The sequence below is a fragment of the Cajanus cajan genome, chromosome 11 (assembly GCF_000230855.2).
Source record: "Cajanus cajan strain Asha chromosome 11, NIPB_CcT2T_4, whole genome shotgun sequence".
Taxonomy (NCBI): Eukaryota; Viridiplantae; Streptophyta; class Magnoliopsida; order Fabales; family Fabaceae; genus Cajanus; species Cajanus cajan.
In genome coordinates, this window is record NC_138527.1 from 26,740,679 (window position 1) to 26,756,681 (window position 16,003).

Consider the following 16,003-nt stretch of genomic DNA (forward strand, 5'->3'; position numbering starts at 1 on the left):
TTAAATAAATCTTATTATTTCTAAGAATTAATTTTAAAATTTTGACTTGAGAAAATTTTAGTTTAATAAAATGGATGTATTAAAAATACAATTAAACTATGAAATAAAATGAAAATAATGAATAATCTATTATACGCACAATTTTCTTTTAAAATATTATAATTACGAGTGAAAATAGTCACATCAAGTCCTATGAATTTAATTTAAAATAAAAAAAATATATAGAGGTTACAAAATGTAAATTAATTGAGGTAATGAGTAATTTTTTTAATCATAATTAGTAAAAGGTAAAATAATTTTAAGTAAAATTGAGAGAAAAGTGGTTACAAAATAAGTAAATAATTATTGTTGACAGAGTGAATAATTAATTTTTTATATAAATGCTTTTTTATTTTATCCTTAAGATATGTGTTGGTAAAAAAAAATATAAATATTTAAAAAAAAATGGAGACCAAAGGAAAATTTCTTCTTTATATATGGTATGGATTGAAAATAAAAATATATATAAGTTACAAACTGTAAATTAATTGATATAATATATAATTAGTAAAAGGTAAAATAATTTTAAACAACAATTGAGATAAAAAATAGTCCTAAAATAAGTAAATAGTTATTGTTGATAGATTGAATAATTAATTTTTTTCTACATTTATTGATAAAGTGAAAAAATTATTTTAAAATAAGTAACTATATATTGATGAAAATAGTAACTACTTTTGATCTCAATTTTTGTTTAAAATTATTTTACCTTTTACGTACTAACTATATGTTATATCAATTAATTTATTTTTTGTAACTTATATATATATTTATTTTCAATCTATACCATATATAAAGAAGATATTTTCTATTGGTCTCAAATTTTTTTAAACATTTACATTAATTTCTTTACTATATATATATATATATATATATATATTACTTAATTAAATTTCTTACTTAAAATATTATGGGAAGAATAAAGACAAACAATTCTATCCGAAAAGTTACATAAAAGATTTTGAGAAAAATTGAAATAAACATTAAGTTGTTACTTAAAAGATCCTGTTATATAAACAAGTTACCAGTTAAAGTTGTTAACTAAAAGATTCTGGAAAGATTTGAGATAAACAAAACTTGTTACTATAGTTACTTAAAAGTATTATTTGGAAGATTTTAAAATAAGTAATTTATCCTAAAAGTTGTTACTTTAGAAAAATATTAACAGAAAAATAATGGTTGGATAGTGCTTCAAAGTACTAAACATTAACCAAAGTTGTTGGATAGTGTTGGGAAACACGACTATAAATTTGAGTGACAGAACAAAAGCTACATAAACTTATAGTTCTTCTTTTCCACCATTTTTCATTGAAAATGGATGCCAAAGTAACCTTTTGTTGTGTTCTCCTTTCATTATTTTGTCTATCTTTAGCAGAACATGTGAACCTTAGAGTGGAAACAGTGACAACCATTGCTACCACAGATGAAAATTTTGTTTGTGCAACTTTAGATTGGTGGCCTTCTAATAAGTGTAACTACGATCAATGTCCTTGGGTGAACGCAGGTGTTCTCAATATGGTATTTAGCTTTTTTTTCATTTGAGATCTCAATCTAGTGTTTAGTATTTATCATTAAGTAAGCATCATGCATATTTTCATCTAATGTTTTTTTATTTTTTGTAGGACTTTGGTAACAAAATTATAACAAATGCCATCAAGGGTATGTTTTTCTTTTACTTATAATGTTCCACTTGAAATTTTTATACACAGAAAAATGTTATTACTATTAGTTTTGACATGATTGGGCTCGGAAGATAAGATTTTTTAGAAAAAGATTTTGTATTTAATTTAATTTGTTGTACTTATTTGTATACTGTGATGTTTATATCATTTTAAAAAAATTGCAGCATTCAGTCCCTTGAGAATCAGATTAGGAGGTTCATTGGAAGATCAAATTGTTTACCAATTTGGAAAACAAAAGGAATGTCCCGTTATGAAAAAGAAACATAATGGTCTCTTTGGTTTCAGTGAAGGATGTCTTCCCAAAAAGAAATGGGATGAAATGAATAATTTTTTCAACAAAACTGAGTATTAATTCATATCCTTTTCTCAATGTGATTATGCATGTAACTTGTTAGCATTTATAATCTCACTTCTTCTTCTCTTTTTTTTTTCTTCTCTATTTTGCAGCGTGAAATTCACTTTTGGGTTGAATGCCTTAATTGGAAAGAAAAATTCCCAGACCCACAAGGGTAACTGGGTGGGAAATTGGGATCCAACAAATGCCATAAGTCTCATGGAGTACACAATGTCAAAAGGATACAAAATTGATTCATATGAATTAGGTAGTTGAAGTCTTTGAAATTGAAGCTTTGAATTACATATCCAAACATTTTTATTTTGTTTGATGATATATTTTGACTTGAGTTTTTTAAACTGCATATCAGGAAATGAGTTATGCTCTGGTGGAGTAGGTGCTAGAGTAGATAGTGTTCAATATGCTAAAGACATCACTAAGCTAAAACGTGCAGTTAATTTACTATACCCAAATGAGAATACAAGGCCAAAGGTGCTAGGCCCTGGTGGTTTCTATGATAAGAATTGGTTTGATAGCTTCTTACAGAATGTTGAACCTGGTGTGGTTGATGGAATAACCCATCACATTTACAACCTTGGTGCTGGTATGTAATGGATTCTCCTTTTTGGTCTAATCTAATAATATGCACTTCACTACTTTGTTTGTGTATATACCATAGTGATTGGTTTTTAAAATAAATTATACTTAATGAAGGTGATGATAAGAATCTTATCCACAAGATTCAAAACCCATTTTATTTGAGCAAAGTTGCTCAAACATTCAAAGATGTCTCCGTAGCAGTCAATGAATACTCACCATCAGCAGGAGCATGGGTTGGAGAATCTGGTGGATCCTATAATAGTGGTGGCAAAGATGTTTCAAATACTTTTGTTAATGGCTTTTGGTATGTGTAATTTCAATTCAATTGAGTTCTTTTCTTTCCTTTTTTTCTTTTCATTACAAAATTTCACTAATATGTCACATAATTTTAATGAATAACTAGGTACCTAGATCAGTTGGGAATGACATCAACATTCAACCACAAGGTTTATTGTAGACAAGCTCTAGTCGGCGGAAATTATGCTTTATTGAACACCACAACATTGATTCCTAACCCAGATTATTATGGGCAAGTCACATATATATTCCTAAGTGGTTTTTATAAATATTTCTTTCTAATGTTGTTTTTCTTTTGATCAGAGCACTTTTGTGGCATCGACTTATGGGAAGTAAAGTACTTTCAGTTTTTCATGAAGGTTCTCCGTATTTACGTGCATATGCTCATTGTTCTAAGAAAGGGGTAAGCTCATTCATTTTTTTTAAAAGAAATTGTTTGGTATTTATCTAAACTAACTTCCACAAATACTATAAGAAGTCTTTCCAATAATTATCTTTTCAAATGTTTTAACTTAATTTAGTTCTCTTATTAGAAAATTATGCACAAAGAAAAAGGGGTCTTAATTAACAATGACATAAATGTGTTAAGAAATCCATAGATTAACAAATCAACAAATAATATTATTTTTTTATTGTAAATCACATCTTTGGGGTGCATTAGAAATAGTAGCATAACACTTTTAATAAAAAAAATGTTATTCAATTAGTATATCACTCATTGGCATTTGTGAAAGAAAAATAATAGTTAAAACAAATAATTACCAAAAAATTTATATAAATTCAGTTAATGTCATTTGTTTTTTTGTTTTTAAGTTTTATAATTTGCCTTCATTTATTTTCAGCCTGGTATCAGTGTGCTACTTATAAACATGTCCAATTCCACTTCCTTCCAAGTATCCCTTGACAATGACATGAATCTATACCCTTCTCTGGAGGCCCTAAAAAGAAAGACACCAAAGATTATGAGAGAAGAGTACCATTTGACACCTAAAGATGGAAATCTTCAAAGTGATGTAGTGCTGTTGAATGGAATTCCCCTAAAGTTGACCAAGTCAAAGGAGATTCCAAAAATGAAGCCAAAGTTGGTTCATACATTTGCTCCAATAACTGTGAAATCTGATTCAATTGTGTTTGTGCATAGCAAGAGTTTCGATGCACCAGCATGTAGTTAATCAGCTAGCAGCAAACAATATTTCTTTGTGCTTTTTAGGTCATTAGTTCATGTTCTGTTATATAATTTCATTTTCCTAGGTTTATATAATTAATTTCTTTAGGATTCTTTTAAGTCATTTGTTTTTTTTGAATCAGAAATATTAATTATTATTTATTAGAAACTGTTTTTGCCTTATTTTTGTCACATCTCACCATATATATTTTTTAAGCTTTCATATTAATATTTATGCCATTCGGGAGAAGATAAATTTTTTTATTGCTAAAAATAGTAGTACTTAAATGGAGAAAAAATAAATAAAAATTAATAAAAACACGTTTGTGTTATTTTAACCGATGATCTAATCAATAAATTTAGTTAGTAATCGAATAAATTAGATGTAATATCAGTGTGTTGTACTGATTTAATTGAATATGAAAAATATGATTTAAATATGTAAAAAAATATATGAAAATATACTTTTTTATTAATTTCTAATTTAATATATAAATGATTCATCACAAATAATATTTTTGAAAAAATGTGTGATTTTTTTTAAAGAATGATATGAATTGTTAATTCTTTTTAATTGAAAATATAATTAAAAAATCAAATATAGATATTAAATATTATAATTAATTAAATATATCAAACAGTTTATTATTAACTATATTCGTAATGTAATTTCTATATTTCTCATTTTATATAAAAAAAAGTATAATCATTTTAATGTAGTTTTTTTTTTAACTTCCCAATAACATTAAATATTATTATTTATTAACTAAATGTAAATATGTAATAAATCGTTAATTATTAAGTATAAATTTTTTTGGCACCTATTAAGTATAACGATTAAGAGTTAAATTATTATATGTCGAATTTAATGGGTATGCACTCTGCAATTTTTTTTCAATCATATATTAAACTTTAACATTATTATGCAATCATGTTATATATATATATATATATATATATATATATATATATATATATATATATATATATATATGACAAACTGGTTAAATATTGTAATAATCATTTTAAAATTATTAGGATGATTTTCAATGGCTGGCAATGTAAAAATCTTAACTTACAAGTTAAAATATTATTTGATTATTTTAAGTTAAAATATTGTTAAGTCATATAATTTATATTGATTTTGTCAATTGTAAAGAGAAAAATTGAAAAAAGAAATGGTACCTTATCAAATTTTAATACTGCGAAGTGAGCGTAAGAGTCCTGTATTATTATTTTTTAATTACAATAGTCAAATTAAATATAAATATATATCAATACGATGACTTAGATCAACCTAATAATTGAAATGTGAGATAGACGCAAAGAATTTGGTTTGGTTTTTATTATCGTCATTATAATTCCTTATCAATAAAAAAATATCTAAACTAGCCAAAATTTAACATAATATATTATTTCATATATAATAATTTTTAGATTAAATAGTACACCTACTTGCGGCATAAAATACTTTTACATGATTATTCGATTACAAATTAACATAGAGGATAGTTTTTTTTTTTTTTCATTTTCAATTATTATCTTAAATTATAGAAACGAAAATTTGTATTAACGTCTCAAAAATACATTTTGAAAATATATAAGACAAGTCTTTTGTTTGGTCTATTTTTATTAATTGATCAAGAAATATATTTCCTCATAGTATAAACTCCGCCCTCATTCGTGTCTTATACATTATATTTCTCTCAAGAAAGGAGCAGAGAAAATCTACAAAACTGTCTTCTTTCTATGAAGATCAAATCACGAAACATTTTCATGCAGCACAAAAAGTCACAACTGGGAATATATGCTCTCTTTTGCTTTTGGCCTTCCACTATCCATTGATGCTGAAGACATAACAGAAAGCAATATTTCTGGTTATTTTCGCTAGAAAACTCAACTGGGGATCTTTAAAAATCTTCAGCAGAGAAATATGGATTAGAGAAAGTGGTGGAGAAGGTCAAATAAGATCCTATATTGACAGCCAAGTCTCCAAAGAAGAAAAGAATACCTGTCTTCCCCCATAAGGCACTTGAGTTCCAAACCAAGTATCACATGCAAAGTATTTTTGATATTGCTTGCCCTCCTCGGAATAACAGTCCATGACAAACCTTAAGGAACTTTCCCTTCCATGTTTCTTCTATATATTTCAAAAAGCACCTGTATGTGGCCAATGGATGACACGGCACCATACTCATAGAAGGGAAGCCTAAGAGCAGAATTTGTACTCTAATGGAGAATTTTTTTAATCAAATGAGGTTAGTAGTTCTAACTTTTTACCCTACACATCTTGGTTGCTAAACATGTTTTGCTATTTCATGCGAGCCATATCTGGCTGAAATGAAATCTTAACAAAGAAAGAGAATTTTGTTTTCGTACAGTATTTACCATGTGACAATGGCATGATTGCATTAGCTATGTTATCAAGGGTAGTTTGCAATAAATTGAATATGAACCATTCGAACTTAGATATGATCAATATGGCATGATCAATATGGATCATTATACATGAAATTATCTTCGTTTCTCTTTTTTGCAATCTCCCGATTTCCTTGTTGATAATAGCTGGCTGCTGCATAAAGTGGTTTTTCTTTCAACAAATATATTTTCAGATGTTGTATTAAACCACAATTAAAGATGATCATAATTATTGTTCGTTTACATGAACACTGCTGTTAGGGTGAAAACTTCTGGTGCAGAAGAGAGCAAAGCTGGTCTTGGTAGCCCCAGGGATCAGAAAATACCAATACAAAAAACTCGACCTTTCAAAGGTAATGTTTTAATTTTTTTTCCCTCCCCTTGAGGTCATAGTATATCTGTATTTTTATTTAGCATATTAGGCAAGAGTGTCATGGTGAAGAGGTAAAAAGGAAGGAGATGAGTTTGTGATATTCTGTAAACCTGTAATAAGAGACTAAAAGAATAAAGGATAAAGAAATGAATATTCCATTTGACTAAAGATTGAAACACTTGAATGAAGATGTTCTTATTTTTCTGTCAGTTTTTGGCTTAAAATCAATGAAGCAATTTATTAACAAACTCTGGTGACAATTTCAGGAGAGAAGAAACAGGGTGGCCAGAATTGGTTCCAGAAACAGTTTGCAAGGAGGAGTGGGGATCATGACTCCAGAGACATGGACCATGCTGCCGCAGTAGCTGCTGCTGCATTTGCAATTAATTTGCAAGATGTTTCTGAGCAGAAGAGTGAGACTCTGAAGGCCTCATTGACAAAGACCAAAAGCAAGGTGGATGGCACAAAACCTCAAATTCCCCTACTTAGTAGTGCATCGAAGCGATTGTCAGGTGAGGACGAGAACGTAGAAGTAGAACTCCACTAGTTAATAATATTTACCCTTTCGAAGGAATCTAATAACAAATAATGTCTGAAGATTTAGTCTTCAACCGGATCAAATGGCATCATGTGATTCATGTAGCTAGTCGAATAAGACTATTGTTGTTATTGACTTATTGTAGCTTGGTCCCAAAGTATAGTAACTTTTTGTGCTTCATGTTCAGGTTCATTTAGATCTAAGGATGACAAAGGTAAGAAGGTGCCAAAGTCCTTAGTCACAGATGAGAAGAAGCCAGAAGAGGCCATTACCCCTTCCCCATCAATGAAAAAGACTTCAACTTTCACTAATGAAAAGCCTGAGACTACAATGCCTGACCCTGTAAGACAACCAATTGTTACCGAAAGGCACACAAAAGCAAATGAATGGGAGAAAGCCGAGCTTGAAGATATAAGACAAAGGTATTTGGTTTTGGAAGTTATATACATTGAAATTCTACTAAAGAAATAGTTCTCAATTAGAACTCGAATAAATGCTACTGTGCTTAATTCATGCACATTACATGCTGTTTTATACTAATTAAAAAGATATTGTCAGGTACGATGACTTGAGAGAGGTAATAGATTCATGGCAAAACAAGAAGAAGATGAAAGCCAGACGCAAGCTAAATAAGGAAGAGGTTTCGCTCAATCATTCTTTATACCTATCTGAAATTAGACTTCATTATGTTTTGGAAGATTCTACTGTGCTATATACATTTTGAGTTTATACCATGCTTCAAGTTGTCTGATGAATAGTGTGGATGCTGGTCTCGTCCCGCATATACTTTTATAGGAAACAACTCTTCTAACAGTTATCACATTTTCAGACATGCGTGTTCAATAGAGTTGTTCTGCCAAAAGTATACTTACGATATATGCAACGTCCACGACATATATCAGCATGTGCTTTATCAAACAGCTTAAAACATGATATGCTCATAAAATATGAAGCAAAATAGGAACAGTAAAATTTAGTCCACATACTTTTGTCGGTATCCGTAATCAAACTTTATCTAAAGTATGCCTCTAAATGTTTCCACATACTCAGATGAAGCCTTTAATCTAACTTGGTAAATTTGGGTCTTGTCTGCTAACATTTTAGAGTTTAGAACACTTAAAATTAAATACATAATTCTTTGTGCAAAACAATAGACAGTCTAATTTGCATTGAACAATTACAAGTGTGACCTACATTTGCCGCGTTAGAACTAAAACAAAGCTTCGGAGAAGCAATCACCTAACCAACTAACAGTATAATTTGGATAACAGCTGACTGTGGCACACAGCTCAAAACAATTTCGGTGAATAAAAATTTAATCTATAAAAGGTTAGCATGGGGTTCTTAATCACGATCTTCTGAAACTGCAGAGAGGACTTGCGCAAAGAAGGATGAAAGCTTCAGAGGATTTTCAGAATAAGATTACGGCTATAGATAAGATTGCAGAGGGAGCAAGAACCAAGGCAGAAGAAAGCCGAAAGAATGAAGAACTAAAAGCTAAAGAGAAGGCAAATGTAATTCGAACAACAGGCAAGCTGCCAGGGATTTGCTTTTGCTTCTGAGATCACTATGTAGCATCACAGAGGCTGGGGAACAAACAGAGATCTAAATTTATGTTTCTTGGTTCTATCTATATATAAATCGTAGTCCTGGCACCTTCCTATAAAAATTGGAAAAAGAAAAACTGAAAAGTTGAATTGATACACAAGCTACTTGTGTAAATTAGCTGCAGTTTTTCTTGCTTTAGAATTTAGTTTTGGTAAAAGATTATACATATTACCACCATAGTTTGAGTGTTAACTTCATTTTCAGGAAATGACAAATTATTAACCAATAAAATGATTTATCATGTTATGAAACTACAGGGTTTAATTGTTTAATCAAGCTAACCCAAACTGTTATTTTCCCCCTTAGCATTCGATTTCAGCATTTAGACATGTTAAACTGTGAGGAAGACACAAACATGGGTAGGTACGTTAGTTAGTATTTAACATCACAAGGAAAAAAATAAAGAAGGTATGGAACTTAAGAAAATCCAGACAATGAACATGGATTAAATGCCAAAATTGCTAGCTACTACATCCGCGCTGTTTATATGTAGAACTAAAGTAGAAGCTGAAATAATCTTACAAACAGAAATTCGTATCAGAAACTGATACTTGGATAGCTCGCTTCTGTCACTCTGTGCGGTCAGCGGAAGGTGCTAATCATCAACATCATGCCACTCCTATTTATCGGACTCAAAGAAGCGTGTTTGGTATTACGGCAAGATGAACAAAAATCAAAGTAACTTTCCACGTATGTCAGGGTATGTGAAGTGGAACATACGTCAAAAGTCAACCGGTAATTCTCTATAGAAAGTAGTACTGATTTTATGAAAAGAAAGCAACTAATAAGATGGGTATGTATGATAAATAAGTGGCAATCCAAAGCTTAGGGCCAGTTTTGAATAAATTTCTTAATAAGCAATTTTAGATAAAGAAAATAAAGAATAAGTTTCTTCAAAAACTAAAATTGAACTATTCATGGAAAAACTTACGTATCAGCCTTTAAACAAAATAATTTTCAACTTGTTATAAGCTAATATTAGCTTATAAAAAAGAAAAAATATTTTTTTCTTGTTTTTTTTCTTCTAGAAATACTTATAAAAACGTTTATACAAATAGATCCTTAATAGGTCATTAATATAGACAATTTGTTTAAGCTTAAAAGTGATATATAATACAGTTTTTTAAGCTTTCTTTAAACAAGCTACTACTATTTGTAATTTCTTGGAAATGCAGCAAAACAGTCTTATTCAAGTTGTTACATTCTCTCAAAAACAACTAGCATAATTATTATAATTTTTAACGTATATGTTTTAATTAGATTTTTTTTCTTCTTTGAAATAAAAAAGTGGCAATTATGCTACCGAATGAACAATCTGGCTAATTTTTCAACCATGTTGTCACTGAACAGCAAAAGCATGGGCCGAAATGACAAAGCTCCGGTCCAAATCAAGCCCGGACCTATAGTCTATAGATATTGCATGAAACATTTTCTACAAGAAATCACATAACCATAGCAATTCGATACATAAACTTTTCAGCATGCGAAGCTTGTTCTATGTACAAAATATTTAATTACCCAATTCAGAAAAAGAAAAAAAGGAATTAAGAATCAAATTACAACTGCCAAAAATTAAAGTTCCTCTCAAGATTTTCAACTAAAAGCATGAAAATTGCACCAAAAAAAAAAAAAAAACTACAAAGGTAATAGAACCATAAAAATATGAAAACCTAAAAGTAACAAAGAAATTACCAGAGTTCAACAATCAATCCAAAGATATATACTGAATTTGCTGAAGTCGGATTGACATGACGTAACGGTCAGCTGAGGGCTATATCTTAAGAAGTTATTTCTCTTACCAGCCTCTGGATCGTAGGATATGCAAAGTACAATACGAGGAATGATGGTATAGCAAAAAGAATAGTGACTAGCAAGTAAAGGACCAAAATAACAGCACTGCAGGGAATTGCAAATAGTGCAATCAGAAGGAAAATGATGACCAATGGGAACTTGGCTGTTAAGTGAAAGAAGAAATCCAAAGATTTAAGAAGGTTGAAGTAGCGTGTCTCTCCATCACTGACACCAACATCACGGTTAGATCCCAACTGTCCAGAACAATGACTTATCGACGCCCTTCTTAGGTTACAATTAGTAACTTGACTTCCCAGAAGGTTGCATTTGGGAGACCAAATTGGTTGGTTCTCCGCACAAGTAGAAACAAGCTTATGCCTGTCACCATTCAGGCTCTCAACCATCCACAGGAGGAAGAAGTTCTTGCAAGGATATTTAAGATTTCCCTTGTAAATGAACCGGAGCGATAACAAATGGCACCATGGACAAGAAATGAAGAACGGGATCTTGATTTGCTGAGTAGGAAATTTCACCACAGCCCATTGCAGTCCTAGCACGCAATTTTTACAGAGGGTGTGGCCACACCATAAGACATAAGGCACATTCTCAACTATGTTGAAAGATTCCCAACATATTGGGCATTCCAGCCCTTCATCTCTGCTGGCATTAGAGCAGACCTCATCATCCGAGCAATCTGCATTATCATGACTTGGCTCTTTGGAGCTTCTTTTCTTCCTAATGCATGTAAGGGCATTTGATGCAAACCTCCACATCATGAAAGACGAACAAATTTACAATGCAAAGGGAGTAATCATTGAAATATCAGTGCATAAGTCATTGTCAAAACAGAAGCACTTTCCCATGAACCTGAGCCTCAGCAGTTTCTCTTCCCCTGTTGACCACCAAGCCCTTTTATCTCAATCAAAATCTACAAAAAAAAAAATGGAAATTGCAACTACTATCAGTCATCAGTATGTACTACATATCAAAATTTTACAGCATTTCTAGCACAATTAATCTATCAAGCATTGCCTGACATCCAAGACAAAAATAAACCCATCAACAGAACCATAAAATCCTGTGTCAAAATAGAGAAGACAGAAATTTTTACAAGTTATCAAGGGCATCATTAGCAACAACGTATGAAATAAAAGAATGCCTGACAAAGTTGTTCACAGTATTTATGGATCTCCCATTTCTATGAAGCACAATTTGTAAGACAACATAATTAACAACCCAAACCAAAGTTTTCAAAAAAACAGTCCACGATCACAATTTTGGCAGTAAAATCAAGGCTTTTGGGCACCCCGCGACTGCAACTGTGGCAGCCATGTCAACCATCACAACAAAACTGCGACCATAATTTAAAACCTTGACCCAGACAAAGTGTTAATCCACGAAAGACCATCATATCACAGCACCACGCCACCAAATCTAAAACCGGCCAAGCATAAAACAAAAATTAAAATTTCGACAATCGGACACGACCCACATTGCAAAAACAACCTTTCACTCCATGAGCAGCTCAGAATCTAAATAAGCACACATCACGTGTTGGGTTCACATTGCTCACTCACGTGGCGTTTTCAATTCAAAGACAACCACGGATCGACCAGTTTCATCACAGGAAAGGGCAAGTGAAGCAGTTAAAACAGCATCATAAGAAAATTTCAATCTGAATCATAAGGATCTATTAAAATTATAGAAAAATGAAATTAGAAGAAAGAAAAGGTAACTAACCGCGTGGGAATGGAGTAAGGGAATTGGGGAAAGAGGAAGAGGAGTGAAAGAGGGTTATGGAAGGTTTGGTTGGAAAATGAAGCTGCCCTTCCCTAGTTCCCTTATTCCTTACAACTGATTCCAACAAAGAAACAGAATTGCATAACGCCACACCGGTCAAATCTGCGTTATCAACGGACTTATATATTAATATTATTCCACACTCTCAATTAAAATTAAAATTAAAATTAAGTAATAAAAATATAATAATTTAATTAATGTTATGATTAATTCATTAATTTCAAGATTTTTTTTTAGAGGAAATTAATTGTAAGATTTAGATTTTAATAAAAAAAATATTATTTTTTAAAAAAATTAAAATTAAAACATAATAATTAATAAAATATAAAAATCAAGATGATTATTAAAATGAATATTTCCTTTATATTAGTATATATAGATATTTAAACTTCAAGCGTGTGGTTTAGCGGTAGGGGTTGATCCACGCTTAAGCAAGGTCAGGGGTTCGAAATCTGCTTTGTATATGCAACCGCGTTAAATCTTGGAATCAACTATTCATATATTTATCTTGAATGAAAGTGAAATTTTTATTTTTACAATAAATTTTTTAAAAATTTAATTTTTTTATCTAATTTAATTTTTATTTATTATAATTATTTATAAATTAGATTTTATTATTTTTAAAATGAATAATCAATAAATAAAATAATATTTATTTATAATATAAATTATTTATAAAAAATATTTATATAAATTTAAATATAATTTATATATTTAAATATAAATATAATTATATATAATAAATATTTAACATGTGTAAATTAAAATATTAATAAAAGAATAAGAAGCGTGTTTTGATTGAAAGGTATTTTTTTATTATTTTATTTAAAATTATAATTAATTATATTTTATTCTTCTAAAAATTGATCCAATTTAATTCTTTGAAAAAAAATTATTTTTTAATCCTCTAAACTTATATAATACTTCTTTCGAGTCCTTCCTTAACACTGTCGTTTTCTTTTAAAAAGAATATATATATATATATATATATATATATATATATATATATAAATATATATATATATAGGTATATATATAAATATATATATATATATATATATAATTACCATTTATTTATTTTTTAATTTAAAAATAATCAATTTTTTTAGAGTTAAATTAAGTGATGCAATAAAAACTAATTTTACATAGACTCCTTTCGCTATTCATTACATATGGCATACGAATTAGGAACGTGTTGCACGATGTAAGTCTTTGAGGGACAAAATCCTTTTCTTAAGTGTGATTAACATTGTTATTTAATCAAAATTAAAATTTTATTTCGAAAATATGTATAAATATATAATAATAAAACTTATATTAAATATAAATTATATATTGATGATATAAAACTTAAAGAGCCCTACCAATCACACCTTAAAAAAATTAATTGCACCTAACTTTAAGTTGATTTCTTAAAAACTTTGCATATAGCATGCTTCGCTCCTTATTTATCACTTTTTAACCCACATCACATTGTTTTCACTATTGTTAGTATTATAATTTTCTTGAACTTCGGCTTGCAAATTTATTTATTACTTCTTGAATTTGGGTATCCTAAAATCTGTGCAGTCCATACTAAAACAACTACCTCGTTCTCAGCAACCTGGTACTGTTTCTAGATTATGTTTGAATTGAAAAATAATTAATTAATTTTAAAATAAAAAACAAATTTTCATGTCATAAAAAATTAATGGTGATTGGTAGCCGATGTGGCTTAATTCTAACAGAAAAATTAATGGTGTTTAAAAAAGGATTCAAAAGAGGTATTATGCAAAATTGGAAGATTAAAAATACAGAGAAATGGTTGAGGAGGTAAAATCAAATTGACTCAATTTTTTAAGGATCAAAATTATAGTTAACTCTTAAAATTTTTAGTACTAACGAAAACGAAATACTTTATGATTCTATTTGTTTTAAAATAAAAATAAAAAAGATAAAATTTAAAAATAATGAAGTACAAAATTTCCTGTAAAATAAATAAATGAAATGAAAAGGACAATGGAAGAGGCAGGGACGGAGCCAGGATTTCAATACTGGGGGTGCCATATAGGGGGTGCCATATAGTAATATACATATGAGTTTATATTAAAAATATGAGTTTATATTAAAAATAGGGGGTGCCATATAGTAATATATATGTATATAAAAAAAAATTAAAATTGTTGGGGGGGCCGTGGCACCCGTAGGTCCCCCCTTGGCTCCGTCCTTGGGAAGAGGTGTGGTTTAAAAGTGGTTATTATAGAAGTGAAATAGTTTAAAAAATGTGTAAGGAAATAAATGTATTGCATATATTATTAGTATAGAATTATAGAAGTATAGATTATCTTCATGTACTCTTAGGTGTAAAGTATTTTTATAATTCTTCCATATAAAAAAAATTTGAGTAGGTATTTTAAACTATAATATTTTTTTAGACTAATTTTCTTCAACAAAAGAATTTTTTTTTTATATAGAAATTTTCTCGATCTTTCATCTTTTTTTTATTTTTAGTTTTAGTTTTATATAAAATTTCAATATTTAAAGAAAGAAACTATCAATAATTACATGTAACCTTATATTATAATTAGGGAAAAGGTAGATTCAAATTATGAGAAAGTCGGCCAACTATAAAACTTAAAATTTATTTAACAAAAATATGTGTTATTTTCATACAAAATATTTATAATTATTAAATTTTCAATAATTAAAAAATATTTATAGAAAAGATAATTTAAAAATTCTTTTAAGAATTAAGGTTATAAATGTCATTTTATGTATTACTAGTATTTGCATTCTGATATTTGATTTATTTTCCCAAGATTTATGCAATATGTATTTTGACTTTACACTCAATATTTAAGCATATAAAAGCCTTTAGGCAATGACAATAAAGGGCCTCTTTTACTAGTAATAATATATAATCTATGAAACATGGCATGGTGTGATATTTAAAAGGTTGAAAGATGATGGCATAGAAGCATGCTATGAAGGAGAAAGTTGTCATGTGTCTCCTAAATCTTAAAAGGAAAGTTTGTTCGTTATGGAAGAAGATAAAGGTTTTACTTATTTTTTATCAAAAATATATTTTTTATTCTTTATATTATTTATTAGATTCAATTTAGTATCATTTTAATTAATTGAATTAATTTAGTCTCACATATTTAAAATATATCTCAATGTTTGATTTTCTGTTTCCTCCGTTTAAATACTTAATGGATATGTTTATATATGTCATGAGAGCATGACATGTGTCATGTTGTTGTCATGACACATAGACATATCCGTTAAGTATTTTAACAGAGGGGACAAAAAATCAAACATTGAGATACATTTTAAAGATGTGAGATTAAATTAATTCAAATAATTAACGTGAGACTAA

The 16,003-nt window shown here is 29.1% G+C and overlaps 3 protein-coding genes across 3 annotated transcripts; 2 read left to right on the forward strand and 1 right to left on the reverse strand.

Moving 5' to 3' along the window:
• The first annotated feature begins 1,306 nt into the window (after nucleotides 1-1,306).
• On the forward strand, nucleotides 1,307-4,300 carry LOC109800324 (heparanase-like protein 2). Its single transcript, XM_020361115.3, has 9 exons — nucleotides 1,307-1,557; nucleotides 1,662-1,698; nucleotides 1,886-2,066; nucleotides 2,169-2,323; nucleotides 2,426-2,659; nucleotides 2,770-2,959; nucleotides 3,059-3,184; nucleotides 3,256-3,355; nucleotides 3,795-4,300. Exons 1-9 carry the CDS (start codon nucleotides 1,354-1,356, stop codon nucleotides 4,122-4,124), a joined length of 1,557 nt encoding a protein of 518 aa, XP_020216704.1. The 5' UTR covers nucleotides 1,307-1,353; the 3' UTR covers nucleotides 4,125-4,300.
• A 1,468-nt stretch (nucleotides 4,301-5,768) lies between these two features.
• Nucleotides 5,769-9,195, forward strand: LOC109801313 (uncharacterized). The gene is made up of 6 exons (XM_020362354.3): nucleotides 5,769-6,375; nucleotides 6,797-6,888; nucleotides 7,175-7,420; nucleotides 7,634-7,868; nucleotides 8,005-8,086; nucleotides 8,817-9,195. Exons 1-6 carry the CDS (start codon nucleotides 6,350-6,352, stop codon nucleotides 9,006-9,008), a joined length of 873 nt encoding a protein of 290 aa, XP_020217943.1. The 5' UTR covers nucleotides 5,769-6,349; the 3' UTR covers nucleotides 9,009-9,195.
• Nucleotides 9,196-10,470: 1,275 nt separating this feature from the next.
• Nucleotides 10,471-12,735, reverse strand: LOC109800906 (uncharacterized). The gene is made up of 2 exons (XM_020361825.3): nucleotides 12,586-12,735; nucleotides 10,471-11,773 (listed from the first exon to the last, which is right to left on the reverse strand). The coding sequence occupies exon 2, from the start codon at nucleotides 11,619-11,621 to the stop codon at nucleotides 10,833-10,835; it is 789 nt and encodes a 262-aa protein (XP_020217414.1). The 5' UTR covers nucleotides 11,622-11,773; nucleotides 12,586-12,735; the 3' UTR covers nucleotides 10,471-10,832.
• Nucleotides 12,736-16,003: the final 3,268 nt, after the last annotated feature.